This window comes from Empidonax traillii, unplaced genomic scaffold, assembly GCF_003031625.1.
Source record: "Empidonax traillii isolate 1590-97213 ecotype Southwest subspecies unplaced genomic scaffold, ASM303162v1 scaffold91:size2966241, whole genome shotgun sequence".
Lineage (NCBI taxonomy): Eukaryota > Metazoa > Chordata > Aves > Passeriformes > Tyrannidae > Empidonax > Empidonax traillii.
Window position 1 is genome coordinate 1,019,941 of NW_020955284.1, and position 15,542 is coordinate 1,035,482.

Here is a 15,542-nt window from a genome sequence, read left to right on the forward strand (position 1 = left end):
AAGAACACAGCAAAGCCCCCTTTGCCTTCAAAAGAGAGAGGGGATCCCCAAGTTTAGGAGATGGCAGGCTCCAAGCCAAGAAATTCCTGTTTGAACAATCAGGCAAGGGGTATGGAGAGAAACAAAGGCACAGAGGGCTGATCTGCATAAATCCTTATTAAGCAGGAAAGTACATAAGAATATGTTTAATTTTTCTCCTAGTCAATAAAGTAAGAGACTCTGCAAGCCAGACTGGGTAAGCTGCTGTTCAGAAAGAATCGTCACAAGAAACAGAGAGGAATAAGATGATGAAGCCAAATGTTGAGGGGAGAAAGGAGGGAATACATAGCAGCAAGTCTGTCAGAAATGCCCAGAAAGTCTCAGTCCTGCAAAGGGTACAAAAGAGAATACAAGAAGTTATGGGCTGCATGAAACAAGGACTCCAAAACACTTGAGTCTGATGCAGAAGGAGGTTGGTGGGGAAAAAATGTCCCCAAGGTTTATTATCTTGGTCTAGATCCATTAATTCTTATGTGATTCAGTACAACACCTTCTTTCCTTGACCAAGATCCACCTCCAAGAGAGCAAGTGTTTAGAAATGACCATGTCTAAACAGACACATACGACAATGGCCTGGGTTTTTTCTCTAGGTGTCCTCTTGCCTTTGGGTGACACTGCCCTACTGAAATCCTGTTGACTTTGCTGGGAGCAAGGATGTATTTCTGTGGAAATACAAAGAGTTACCTTCAGAGCCATTAAAAGAAAGAGGAGAGAAATCTCTGGTCAATAAGAAGCTAAGCCTAGGAAAATAAAAATGCAATTCTCTGTCACCTTGGAAAGATCAACATCATTTGTCATGTGGTGTTTATTCAGCAGAACAACAACTGCATTTGTGCTTTTGAAGGGAAATGAAAGGGGAAAGTAGCAGGAGGGGGGTATGAGGGAGATCTGAGCACAGGAATGTACTGCCACTCCAGCCTGCTATCATTAAACCACATCAGAACTTCATAATCATGGTGTTTAATTAAACAACAGAGGCATGGGTTTATGCATTAATAATGAGGCCTAGCACTTTAGCATGTCAGGCTAAATACAGTTTTAAATTAATAATGTAGCACCACAGCATTAGTGAGAAAATGAAATCTTATTAACAACTTAATAAAGTCCCTTATTTGCTAAAGTTCCAGCTCTCAGGGAACAGCATTATAGCAAAGCATTTGCGTCCCTTAAGGGGGCAGATGGGAGGAGGTGCTGCTTTCTCACACCCTCCATAATTCCATTATATATAGATCACATAGTCACTAAATACTGCCTGGTGTCTGCCAAATGACGCCGTATGTTGCTTCTAAACCTGGGTGTGACACGCTGGGTAATCTGCACACACTTTTTTTATACACTACAGGAGGACATCGACTCCCTTTTTTCCTGGTACTGTCCCATCTTACCAGGCAGCACTGGAGAGCAAGCATGGGAGAAAGCACTATCCACCACATCAGAGCTTTGCAATCCTTTGTGTACGATCCTCTCATGGCCCAGGACTGCAAACACTGCTATTTTGAAGATGAGGAGCTGAAGCACAGGCAGCAGCTGAGAGCATGAGAAATAGCAGAAAGCAATTGATTTACTGTGGCTTCCAGGGTTACCAGCCATCAGCTGATCCCTTATAACTGTCTCTATAACATTCTTGGACCACTCTTCAGTTCAGGGTGGTTTATTTTTGGAACAAACTGAGAGTGCACATGATGAGGTACTCCAGCTCTGCTGACAGGAGCCACTAGTTAAGCCACAGAAGCTCTAGCACTTTAAAACGAGGGTTTCACAAGTTTTTAGCTTCTTGATTCCCACTGATTTCATGGACCTGGGTCACCTCATGCACAAAATGAATCAGTAAAAGACTAAAGGCTGGAGCCTCATCTGCTCAGGCCTACAGCAAAACCTGAAGCTCAGAGCCAGGTTTCCACTTGTCCAGGTGTTTGACACAGATTTATCGACCAAATTGCCTTAAACCCAGAGAAACTGTTCTTTTCCCTCTCCTCTACTGGAGGTCAGCAACTCTGCCACCCAAGTGAGGGATCTGACTCCACAGGCTTGAAAGTTCCATCTGAGCTCATTTGCAGAGGAAACAAAGAACAGGCTGCAGGATCATAATGAAATGAGTAATGTGGGGACAAGATCCAAAGTCAATGAGCTGACTTGAAATAGCTGAGCAGCAAGGCCGTGGAGAACTGACAACAGCCAAGCCACAACCAGCCACGGCCACGAAATTCGAGAGATCATTTAAAAAGATGAATGGAGACAGGAGCAGACAACAAAGGTTGGACGTGAGATTCTCATTGTGCCCTTTTTAAACTCAGGGTCCAGCTCTCTGGAATGAGGAGGCAGATGGGGCAGAATGATCCCTGCAGCTCTCACAGGAGAGCTCAAAGTGGGGAGCAGATCTCCTTGCAAAGCCTGTGTGCACTGGGAGCCCTGATCTTCATGCAAACTCACCTGTCCATTCACCTGCTCCTTCAGAGACCCAGGGATGTGGGTTTCATTTGGAAACCACAGAGTTCATGGGAAGCAGCAGCTTGCGCACACTGTGCAAATGAAAAGTCTGGGACATAAAAATCACCTTGGTGTGCCTTGTCTTCCATCTCCTCTGTTAAATAATAAATAGAAACCTAATGGAACTGAGTGCGACTGCAGGATGCAGTGTAAGTGAAGCCAGAGTAGACCTGCATGTTCCCCCTTACTTCATCATCACTGAGTAAATGGGTCACTGGTGAATGAGACCTAAGTAAATCTCCATCCTTTTTATTCTGTCTTTGTACTCAACCTACTGCAAGGGGATGTGGCTCAAACTCACATACCCCTGCTACAAAACACTAAACAGAAATATTGCAAATGATCTTATCAAAACCCCTTATGTTTCTACTCTGAGCTCAAGAAAACTTCGGGAAACGAAGTTTTTCATTCCAGAAATCCTTCATTTGGTTTTTAATTGTGCAATGGGTTGTCTTGGGATCTGGTCTTTTTCTCCCCCTTTTTTTTTAATTTTCTATTTATTAATATTTAATCTCTGCACAGTGCAGAAGAAAATCATTTCTGCAATAACATCAGAATGGGAGGGTTAGAAATCAATAGCCAAGCTCTCACAAGACACATTCAATCCCTTCTTAATCCATTTTCGACTGCTCCCTTGCCTTATTAGAACAGCCAAGTTTTCCCTCACTTGGGATGGGATATTCACATTGTAGGAGAGAACTGAAAGCTCCCAGAGAATCAGAAACCTCCTGAAAAGCAGGAAAGAGAACGAAGCTTTTGTGTTTGGGGCAGAAGCCTAGACATCATCCTGCACCCAGATCCCTATTCTAAAAACCTTCTGATAGAAAGCCTGGCCCCATTTCTGTGACTCGTGACACATCCTGCATCCACTGGCAGACCTGACCCACTGGAACATCTTTCCCTTTTAGTTTTTCTCCAAGGCCAGATGTCACATTCAGATCTCTCAAGCTTCTCAGGCATCACCTTCTCTTCTCATGGGTCAGTTCTGCAGAGGTGTAAGAACCAAACAGAGCACTCAATGGGAGAAGCCACTGTCTGAGAAAGTCAGTGAGCAGAAAAATCCCCTGCACCTCTTTGATGCCTCCAAGGCTTAAGGATGTGACAACATGGACTGGTTATTATGCTTGAGCACAGAAACCAAAGCCAGCCTGACCATGCACATCCCACCAGCCACAATATGACTACACAGTCCTTCAGCTCTGAACAGTCAACCCCTTCTCCTGCATCCGACAGCTTCCATCAGCACTTTCTTCTTGGCAAACCAGGCAGCTGTGTGTTGGTGTTGTGCAGCCCCTATGCCAGGAGAGGACCACAGCCCAGGTAACTCCTTTGCTTTGGCTGGGAAAGGGATCCCAGCTGCTCCTTGCTCCCAGCTGCAGAGTGACCACGATGAACATTGATTTCATAAGAGAATGGTGAAGAACATTCAGCCTTTTTTACTGGGTTATGAAAGGACTGTGCCTGGCACTTGGTTTTGTTTCATTAAAGGAAGGCAACATCTTTGTACTCTAAGGGAGAAGTTGCTGCCTTCTCTTCAGAGGTTGCATGTTCTGGGATACAGCCCCACATATCCAAACTTTCCCTGAAAATACCTGATTACTTTCTCCTCTCTGTGCACCCTTTCCCTCAGAAGAAGCAGTGGTGAGAGCTGTGCAGGTAGCACAGGGTGCAGTCAAACCTAAGGGTCCTCCACACATTTCTGGCTACCATAATGAACTTTGTCCTAGTGCCAAAGGGCTGGCAGTCTCAGGGGACTGGGGAGGGAGAATAGGAGAAAGAGACTGGGATTTGAGAGAAGCAAGAACTGTACATCCAGTTTCAACACCCAATATCCCATCCACAAGCTTGAGGTGGAGCTAGATGGGAAAGAGAGGATGATGCCCTCTTGTTCTTGTAAGGGGCAGGGGTTGCTGCAGCCCTGTGCCCAGGCAGCACATCCGAGGCTGCTGGAGGTACACTCCTCCCCACCCCGAGGCGTGTGCGAATTCCTCCCCTCTACCTGCGGGCAGGGGCTGCTTCCCCGGCTCCATCCGAGTCACCGCCTGTCTCCGAGCCCGGCTGATGCAAGAAGAGACTTTGCCAGCAGAGGGAACTGCAGACCAGACAATCGCTCCTTCCCTGCTGAAACACTCGCCGAATCCCGTAGCCACTCTGACTCTCTTCTCTCCTGCCTGGAACAGAGATGTTTCAGGCACCTCTGCCAGTGCTTTCCACCACCTTGCTGCTGGTTGATTTGGTTATTGAGGGCTGTGTGTGTCTGGGGACTGCTAAAGAAATCAATTCAAACAAGAAACCAATTGAAAACTCTGTCTACTAGATCAAAAAAAAAAAAAAAAAATAAAATAAAATCTGCAAATTCCTATACCTATCTTCTTGCTGCCATCTAGTGAAGGGGAAAAAGTATGACTGAGTGACATCAGCAGAGCAAAACCTATCCTAAAGGCTCGTACTTGTTTAACAAACCCTTACTTCCAATAAGCTACTTTAATATAACCTTCGAAGTTGCAAGAAAGTCTTTTCCATCCCTTTTGGAAGCCTTCTTCGTAAAGTGTGCACATAGCTCTGCTGGTGCAGGCTTTTCTTCATCACTTGTCTGAAGAGCAGCCCAATATTGAAGATTCTGTTTTACTGAAACTCTTCAGGCTGCTCTTAAAAGCTGTAGGAGCTGTGGTAGAATCAGACAGTTGTAGAAGCCTTTTATATTAGCATAAATACACAATTAGTATAGGAGGATCTTAAGCACAGACTCTACAAGCTCACCTCATCTCTCAGGCAGGTTTGGTAATCAGAATCAAACTCCTTGCTAGGACCTGAGTGAGCTTCAGGTAGGACTGAGAACAGAAGTCTTGTATCCAGAGCCCTGTGCCTTAGCCCAAGATAAAATAAAAATGGTGTGTTCCTGCATCACTGAGGGATTTTTGGGAGGAAAGTCTCAGCTGTGTGATAGACAAGTGATGGACAAGAAGTCAGCAGTTAGTCACTAACACTTCAGCAGCTCCAGCTCTTGCACTCCTGTCATGCTTCCAGGTGACAGCCATGAGCCCTGGCTAGTCCAGACCTGGGTGTTTGGCCTCACACCTGCCAGACTGAGCTCTGCTGCTTTCCCTGCCTCGAGTTTCTGCTTCTCCCTACCGACCATTTCCAAAAAGCCAGAACCAGCACAGCATTGCCACAGCTTGCGGGGTTTTTTTTTCTACCTGTTTATTCTTGTTGATTTGCTATTATTACACCTGAGGGAAAAAGTATTCACTCACCACTTCCATCAGTTTCAATGAACTTCCAGTAGAGTAACTCTGCTCATCCCACCATCCTTTTTTACTCAGCGGAACATGATCCATTCACGCATTTGGATACTTTAACGCCTCTCCACTTTCCGCTCTCCTTGTGTTTGCCTGAACCCAAAGCCTGGCGAGCCTGCAGCAGTGAGAGCTGCCACCGGAGCCGGGCTGTATTTACGGGGCAGGCATCCAAAGCGCGGGTGTGGGATTGCAACCTGAGACCCGCAAGAGCTCACGGGTCTTATTGTGCCCGTCAGCCTGGTGGGTTACTCCTGAATTTGCAGCGCTTTGCCCGCCTCTGGCTCGACGCCGAGGAGGCGGGGGGGATGCCGGGGGGTGCCCGCTGCCCTGCGGTGGTCGCTAGATGTCAGCACGGGACCGCCAGCCCGGCCCCGGGGAGGACACGGACCCCGTCCGAACAAACCCGCACCGACCCCTGCTCTCTCTCAAACCTCCTTCCTCCTGTTCTGTTCAAGGGGTTTTGTTCGGTTCTACTTTTAATATCCAAGTGTGGCTGATAGGCACGGAGACGTGCTTCTCTCGGTTGCCCCCTCGTCTTTTCTGATGGAACCGAGTTGGTCTCTCAGTCAAAAATGCTGTTATCCAGCAAACTAACTGAAGTTTTTAAATGAACCTGACAGTCTTTGCAACTATTTTTCTTACACATTTCAATAATGCTTCCACCCCAAACCCTGAGGTCATTAACTACATGTGATAGATAACATTTAGATCTGAGAAAGCTTTTTGGTTTGTAGCTTCATCCCATCTCATTCCAGCCCTCTGGACATTCAGGCAGTGAGCACTGACACTGGGAGATTCCTGGTTCGATTCAGGTGCATGGCTTTAGAACTATAGCTGAAATTGAAGAAAATACCTCATTATTTCAATTTTCTCCCTCTCTTTGAATCAAACCCGAAATAAATTGTAGTCAAGCTCTTGCTGTAGTAACAGGTGCTAAACCTCCAAATTTACTTTTTTCCTGTGGAAGGATGAGTGTATTCTCCAAGCTGCAGCTGAATCTGGGAGCTGTAGTCCTGAAACAGCCCCTGCAGCAAATGTTGGTCAGTGTGGCCTTGCCAGGCTGTGCTGCTCGTGCTTTGCTCCCTGGACATGGCTCAGCAAGTGTTTTCCTTTGTAGACAATTTTGTCTTGTCAAGCTAACAGAAACCTCTTGAATGTATGGAGCCAGATGCAGGGAGAGCAGTAATCAAATTATTATTTGTAAAATATTTGTGACATGAAAGAGTCTTAATCAAGGTATGGGTCCTGCCTCAAGGATCTTTGTTACAGTAACCATTATAATTGCAGTGATGATAGTCTGCTGTTAATTGTTAAATGCTCACAACAAGTTTTGAATATGTAAAACACTGGAAGAAATAAATCCTACTTTAAAGCTGGCAGTTACTCTACAACATGGGATAAATTTATTTCCTACTGCATATGTCCATTTTTCCCCAAAGCACTTGGAAGAGATTTTATATTCTGCCATGTTCTTCCACATGAGTCACTCCCTTCTGCTATTTTTTTGTCTTTCATTTTTTTGTTCTAGTCCAGCACATCGAAATCTAAATTCCTGTTTCTCAGTTTTCAGCGAGAAACTGGGTTTTCAAACATATTTTCAAAGATGCCTATTCACAGTTGAAATGAAAGGACGAAGTCCAAAGCAAATTCTTTCATGTGCATTTTTTGGTAGCACATTAAACCTGCCTTGATTTAAGATTCATTCAGGCTGCAAATGATTTTTTCTCAGCTGTGCATTTTGGAATTACATATAAAGCAGCAAATCCTTCTGCTCTGTTCTCCTGTAGCTTATATACCTCCCAAGCTGCCCTTCAGTGTTGAAATAACCATTGAGGAACTCATCTATTTAATAAACCACAGGAGAGCCTGTGTGAAAAGTGTTTACTTCTAATTTTCAGCCCACTTACAAGCACATGGCATTTTTAGAAAGCTGGCAATACTTGCAGCATGTGATTATAACAACCAGGATTCCTTAAAGTTTGTAACACCACTAGTCCTTCTCGTTGCAAGATGTCAGCACGTTACAAAAGAAGTAAATCATTTCTAGCAGGGGATAATCCTGCTTTTAACAGTTCCTCTGTGTCTTTCTCACTGGAATGATTTATACCAGTGATAATATTCTGGTACTTCCCCCCATTTGTCTGTTATTACTTGGAGTGTGGGACTGACTCCAGAGATGAGAAGTAGTCATGCTCTTCTCACCTGTATTTGAAAGTCACAAGGAATATATAGAGTGTCACCATGAATATATAGAGTGTCACCATGAATATATAGAGTGATCTGTCCCAGGAGCAGTTAAGTGCTTCAATTGTCATAAAACAATTAAGTGACTAAAACCAGTAATTGGTCTTCATGGTCGGATAAGCCCGATAAGGGGAGCAAAAGAGAGACATGACCATATTGTAACATTCAAACACTGGAGGTGAGATAAGAGAAGAGTGGTGAAAAGTATGATGGGCAAATGTTGTGCACACTCTGATGCCGGGCTCAGACAGAGCTACAGGAACACAGCCTTCCAGATGTGCATTCACAGAGCAGGGGAACAGCCTCATTGCAGGCAGCAGCTCTACAAGCAGAGGGTGAATGTGTCACTGCACATCTCAGAGCTCTTGACTCTGATGTGAAGAAGGAAGAGAGACAAGCTCGTCATTTCACGTTAGCGCACGGCACGGAGGGAGGTGATGGGAAGAGGACAAGATAACCATGCTCTCACAGGGCCTGAGAAAAACAGAACACATTCTGGAAAAAGCCTCCTGTCACCTTAACACCCAAGCTATTCACTACAGCAGATATCCTACCAGGTGCATCTGCATCAACTGGTTGCATCTGCCTGTAGGCAATATCCACCTTCTTGCATCCATGTGTCACTACACAGGATTCATCCCATCCTTTCTGAACAGACGGTTGAGGGGCTTGGACCAGGCACATGTCATCCTTGTGGACAGCCTGGAATGCCCTTGTACTGTCTGTAAAACATAGTAACATGAAGCAGTCTGCAAAGTGTAGGGCAGGGTGAGGAAAGAAACTGGGACCTCTTTCTGTTGCAATTAAAGATTAAGCCCTTGTTGTCATCTCAGTCCAGGAATATGGGACAAAGCATACTAATTATCCTTCTCCATGCAGGTCTCGCCTTTGCCAGTGGCTGCCTCAGATGGTCCTTAAGGTTCCTCTGTGGACCAGACACCACCAGTCACAGTGATGATTCCTCACACCCTGCAGGCCCTGCTGTGGTTTCCTATCCAAGTGTCACACTCAGTTACTGGTACCCACAGCTGGGCAGAGAGTCCCTCCAGAGCTAGGCTGGACCATCACAGACCAAACCTTTTCCTGGCACATGGAAGGGAGGAACAATGTGAGCCTCTGAAGAAAATGGGAATAGATAGGGCCTCTGCCTTGGAAATCTCCCTGCACAACAGGTGCCTCCTCCGTCATCCCACCTAAACCACAACGACCAGGGCACGAGTCGTGCCCACAGCTGCCAACACCGTGCGCGCCCCTGATGCTTCCATCATCCGGGGGAAAAGGGAAGGGAAGGGAAGGGAAGGGAAGGGAAGGGAAGGGAAGGGAAGGGAAGGGAAGGGAAGGGAAGGGAAGGGAAGGGCGCGCTGCCCTCCGATTGGCGGCGGGATGTCCCCGCGGTCCCTCTCGGAGATATAAGTGCGGCGGTGCCGTTCTGCGCTCACTGCCCGCCCCCAGCCCGGGCGCAGCGCCGAGCGGAGCGGCGGGGCCGCCTCCTCTTCCTCCTCCTCCTGCTCAGCGCCCAGACAGCGGAGCGCGGTTCCCCGGCGATGGCCGAGCTTAAGTCGCTGGGCAGCGAGGCGTACCTGGCGCTGGCCCCGGGCTACGGCCCCTCGGCGTTCGCCTACGGGGCGGTGCGCGGTGGCTCCGAGGGCCCGCGGGGCGCGTACCCGGGGGGCGGCGGAGCGGACTTCCATCCCGGGGCGCTGGGCAAGTCGGCGGAGAGCAGCGGAGAGCAGAGCGGCGACGAGGAGGACGGCTTCGAGCCGGGGGTGAAGGGCGGCGCGGGCTTCGAGCGAGAGGGGAAGCTGAAGGGGGGAGCCCTGGGCAAGAAGCCCAAGGAGCAGCGCTCGCTGCGGCTCAGCATCAACGCGCGGGAGCGGCGGAGGATGCACGACCTGAACGACGCCCTGGACGGGCTGCGCTCCGTCATCCCCTACGCGCACAGCCCCTCGGTGCGGAAACTCTCCAAAATCGCCACGCTGCTCCTGGCCAAGAACTACATCCTCATGCAGGCGCAGGCCCTGGAGGAGATGCGGCGGCTGGTGGCCTACCTGAACCAGGGCCAGGCGCTGAGCGCCCCGCTGCCCGCCACCCTCAACCCCTTCGGACAGTCGCCCGTCTACCCCTTCGGCGGCGCGGCCGTGCCCGGCTGCCCCGAGAAATGCACTGCCTTCACAGGAGCCGCCTCCGCCCTCTGCAAACACTGTAACGACAAGCCTTGACTTCTGCCTTCTTCGGGCTTTTCCTTTATTTTGTTCTTTTTTTTTTTTTTTTTTTTTTTTTTTTAAGTTCTGTGCACTTTTCTTTCCACTACCATCATCCTTGGCTTCCTTCCATCAGTTAAGTCTGGGTTTTCTTTTTGTTTGCTTCTCTTAAATACCCCTCTCCCCATTTGGAAATATTTGACAGTTCACGTGGACTCCCAAAACACCCACTTTCTACTTCGTTTAGTTCCCCCCCCACATGCAACTCTTCATCTTCATATTTCCTTCCCAGCCTGCCAGTGGACTGTGAGAGCAAGGTTGCTTTTCCACTTGCTCTGAGCTACAAAGTTTCTGAGCAGTTTTGAGACAAAACTATAGAAAAACAGAGAGGGAGAGAGATCTGGAAATGGAAACCTCAGTGAGTCTGTTTTGGCATGATCAACCTGTGTTAAAAAATACATCAGAAGGAGGGTGGGGAAGCAAAATCCAGGTGCAAACTATGCAATGTTTCAGATTCCTGAGCGGGTGGGGGTCCTATGTAGCCAACTGGGGTTGGACTGCACCTGCAAATCCAACTGAAAATCAGTTGGTCAGCTCATGGGAGGGGGGAAATTCAGTGCTCTTGATAAAACTATTGATGCTTCAAAGTAAGATGCTTCTATTTTTCTTTTTTTTTTTTTTTTTTTCACTTGAAAAATTAACCCGTTCTTGGACTGAGAGGAACCTGTGATTGTATGCTAATGCTTGCTGTTTGCCTGTTTCTCAGCTTGGTTAAGTTTTCCAGATGATTTTCCAAAGTCGTTGCTCATCATGACAAACAAAGCAAAAGGTCATTTAACATATTTATATGTATTTATAATAAATAAAAGACATGAATAACCACTTTCTCTGTCCTACATGTCTCTAAAACCAGCTGGCAGTCAAAGCAAAACTCCTGCTGAAGTCAGGTAAAGTGGAGATGGATGCAGCAGGGGCAGCTGTGTGAACTTTAGAGGAATGATAGGAATACCTGGAAAAAGCTTGTGGATATTCAGCTCTTTATCAGCAGGGGTTTGGTTTTTTTCTCATGAATTGTGAGTACACAAGAAAATGTTACGGATGTCTGACATATAGAGTTAAGCAGGTAGAGATTTTGCTTGTGTATTTTGACACTTGCTGGGGGATGCTGAAAGTGGTGTTTAACCAGGGTTATCGTAGCAGCGAGCTTAGCTCTGAGGACACCCGTGGAAAAGCTGGCAGGGAAGGAAATCACTTAAAGACTCTTCTTATCCCTTTGGCTTGGTTTTCTGTTAAATTTTCAGCTTGATCTCAAACCTACTTATGGGGTTTGGGCCACTTAATATCATAACTAAAGTAATAATCTCTTGCCAGTATTGACCACGTTCGTACAAGTTACACTTGCTGGCTGAGTTTTTGGTGTTGCTTGTGTTGGGTTTACTTTGGTTTTCTGGTTGAGGGTGTTCAGTGCTTTGGTGCCTTGTATGCCTCACTAGTCATTATACTATAATAATAATAATAATTGAGGTGCATCCAGTGCTTTCTGTTCGGGTGGGAATACCCACCCAATGTCAGAGCAACCACGTAAACTGGTACAGTCGCAGCCTCAGGGGCTCGAGCTGTCCGTGGCCATTTGTGTTAGGAGTGGGGTGTAACTATTTAGGGTTATTAAACCAATTTCCATGCCTGTCGCTAGTGTTATGCTAATTTGAAAAGGACTGCCATCCCTCTAAAGCTGCTTGTCCATGGCACTTAATTTTAATTAATACGTTTCCAAAAGACTTTTTGTGTTTGGAGAACGAAGTGTGTGATTAAGCCTCATTCATAAAGACATATGTTTAAAACTGGTCCCTGCTCGTTTCCATTTTTATGTCTTTACTTCTTCCTCTTTTTTTTTTTTCTTTAATTACAGAATAGTTTTACGGAACAGTTTATCTCTTGTACCTTTTTTCCATAAAACAAAATCTCGAATGTGCTCTTAAAAGGCGTCTGATGAAGCGAAAGCCGACCAAAACCACTACTGAAGCAAAAATGACTGGAAACTGCAGATCAGCAAAGGTCATTTGAAATTTTGCAGACTGAGTTGTTGCTAGATAACATTTTGGAAAAAAAAAAAAAATACCTGTCACTTAAACAGAGAATCACAATTTTTAAGTAGATGTATGTTGCTTCTGATTCAAATTAGAGAAGACTGAGCAGTTGAGAATATTTAAATGGAGACTATTAAAGTGCTCATTTTTCACCAAAACTAAAATAGTTGGAGAATAAAGTATTTAACAGCTTAATATTTAATCAGAGTTTGGTTTGGTTAAAGATTTAACACTAATAATAATGGAATTTATAATTGCTTCTTTCTCAAATAATTATAGCCAAAAAAAAAGGCAGCTCACTAATTTCAGAGCCTAAAAATGTCTTCATAGTCTTAGAGATGAGCTATTTTTTGAATGATGGGGTTTAGTATGGTGATTGTTTTAAATCTCTTCCTTTAATTTACATCAGTAAAAACTTGCTCATCCTACCATTCCCACCCAGAATACTAAAAGATCCACCTTCTGAGAGTCCTTGAAATATTCAGAAGGTTCTTCAAGAATCCACTTGGAATCAATCACTCTCAGGAGACTAAATACAGAATTTCAAATACAGAAGAAAAAATCTGCATTTAAAAAAAAATCACAGGAAAAATAGCAAGCTTGAGTATTTAAGTGCCGTTAAAAAAACAGGTATTTAAAAAAAAAAGTGTAGAATTTGTCAAAGCAATGCTAGAACTACTTGTAAATCATTATTAAAATTGACCTTGAAGTACAGCGGTTTTAATTCAAAAGGAAAAAGATCAACTATAACTTTTCCTGCAACAGGCAATATAAAGCTAAAACGAAGCTGACTCACTTCTCAGTTAATCTGAAAGTTCACTCCTGTGAGTTGCTTCTCTCCACCATGGACTTGCAGGATTTGAACTCACACAGAGGTGAAGCCCAGAGCGAGCCCTCTGCATTTCCTGTGACAGGAAGGCGTCTATTCCGAGGTGATTTACGCTGAGCTGCTGCTAAAACTGCTTCCAAGTGAATGCCTAATACCACTGAAAAGATGATTTTGTTGGGAGGGGATAAACGAGCTATGGCATTTGTGTGTGAAGCGTCGGTGCTAACCTTGCAGATGTGCGTGGTTATCCTGAGGATGAGGTCCTGTAACTTGTCATCTGTTTTTCCCCCTCTCAGGCATACAAGAAACAAATCAACTTATTTTGTGTACCGTGTAAGGTTTTGGGTGTCTGCTTCCATTTGGTGTTTCAGAGAATATAAAGGGAGGACTTCAAAAAAAGCTGAAGATTATTTTTTTTCCTGCTCAGATGTTCTTGTTATGATGCCTGCTTCTTTTTTCCCCAAGAAGGATTTGTTGTGTACGCTCAGATGGAACCAAAATACAGATCGTGTGTTCTAATGTGCTTATTATCCTGATATGTTCATAATTTGAAGAAAACGTAATGCCAACTTTTAATTAAATGTGATATATTGTTTACTAACCTCAGTTTTTCTTTGAACTTCAAGACCGATCAGCACGAGATGTCACAAAGAGGAAATGCTGCCCTGCTGTCTGTTGGTTTTTTTTAAGTTGTGTAATTCTGGTCAGTAACCAAAGCAAAGGTTTTTCTTAATCAATATGTATAACCTTATTAATAGGGAATTTTGGAAAGTTCTGTCAACTTGCACTGCATCACTCAAGATTTAACATTAGCAGTCTTGAGCCTGCAAGGTAAAATGTTGTTTAACCAAATACAGGGGAGCAACAGGTTTGAAGACGGAGGGCCCAGAAGGCAGCTGTCCGCTTCAGATACCAGCAAAAAGTTAAATCAGTTGGAGTTCCTGGAAGGAAGCCGTGAGAATCATGCAGCTTTCCTTGTCCTTTGTTCCTTTTTTCTGATTTTCTGATGTACTGTCACAATATCTGAATATTGCTGCATGCTGAGCTTGTTTCTGAGACTTTAGGAAGTGATTGCTCATTGTTCTCAAATCACTTTTCGGCATTGTTCTTTACATCCCCATTTCTGCAATTTCCATTTCAAAAGAGCAGTTGACACTTTACAAGAGGGAAGTGAAGGTAGGGTCCAAATCCTGATGCTATTTTACTAATTGACAGCGTTCCTGGTGATGCTGGAGACAGCGAGGTGGGGCCTGATGCTGAGGGGCACGGTGGTGGTTTCTAAACCCAACGTAATGCTGCCTTTAAGAGGTTCCCCAGGCCCAGAAAAAGCTGTACAAGTTTTGTCCCTTTACTGTCTTAGCCTCATAGCACGTATAAAGCACTGGGCACCGTGGATAAAGACCTCACTAAAAAGCTTTCGTGGTCCTTCAGCCCAAACCCGCTCGTTTCCAGCTCAGCAGCGAGAGTCACAGCGCAAGGCTGAGTCCTCGCACACGGCAGGTTTCCAGCCCAGTTTGCAACAGCTGGAATTATTTAGCTCACGGTTTAGGTGAGCAAAACCATTGCATTCTATAGTGTGTGTTCAAGTGCGTTGCTTGGGTGGACTCTTGGAAATAAGAGTCGGACTCTGCAGCGTTAATGACATTTATTTATTTCACCTGTGGTCGTTGCCTGCCATGTGAGTTGTCAGCAGAGAAATCGTTGCTCTGATCTGAACAGGTGAAAGTGCTTCTAAAGAATATTAGAACACGCCATCCCATATTTTCAATTTTCAAAACTGCTTCTATTTTGTTATCTGTCATTTGATAGAATTTTGATTAGTGGAAAAGTTGATTTTTTTTTTTGTTTGTTTGTTTTGTTTTCACTAATCCTGATTAAGGCTAGAAAAGACTCTTGATTACAGTAATTTCAATAATGTAAATTTGTTTGTGATATGTCTTTAGTCTTTAATCCCCTTTGGCATTCCATTCAAAAGGAGATGAAAAATTCAGGGATTTGTAACATTTAAATCAGTCATTCCATGAATGTTTCTCAGACGGTTTTTATTCTACCTGAAATAAAAAATACCTAATGGGTATGTAACGTATTTTATGATCAAATTTGAAATACATCTGCATGGGTTTTTTTTAAAAACTAAATTTTTTTTGGTGGAAAAATAGCTTAATATCAATCATTTTCTCTTAACAATAAAGTATATGTACTTAAGAGAAAATGGAACCAATTAGCAAAGCAAATAATATGTTTGAAGTCTTTGCTGTTCATTCATATGTTCTGAAGTATGATTTCCACAGTGAATTTTATATAATCTTTCTGTAGTCTAAATTCACATTAAATCTTTTAGCCATGGCCTGAAATT

At 44.7% G+C, this 15,542-nt stretch overlaps 1 protein-coding gene across 1 annotated transcript; it reads left to right on the forward strand.

Moving 5' to 3' along the window:
* Positions 1 to 9,528: 9,528 nt before the first annotated feature.
* BHLHE23 (basic helix-loop-helix family member e23) lies at positions 9,529 to 11,152 on the forward strand. Its single transcript, XM_027881658.1, has one exon. It carries the CDS (start codon positions 9,614 to 9,616, stop codon positions 10,286 to 10,288), a length of 675 nt encoding a protein of 224 aa, XP_027737459.1. The 5' UTR covers positions 9,529 to 9,613; the 3' UTR covers positions 10,289 to 11,152.
* Positions 11,153 to 15,542: the final 4,390 nt, after the last annotated feature.

What these genes read in the sequence shown, in the direction of transcription:
- BHLHE23 (XM_027881658.1), top strand. Translation starts at nt 9,614, where the DNA reads ATGGCCGAGCTTAAGTCGCTGGGCAGCGAGGCGTACCTGGCGCTGGCC.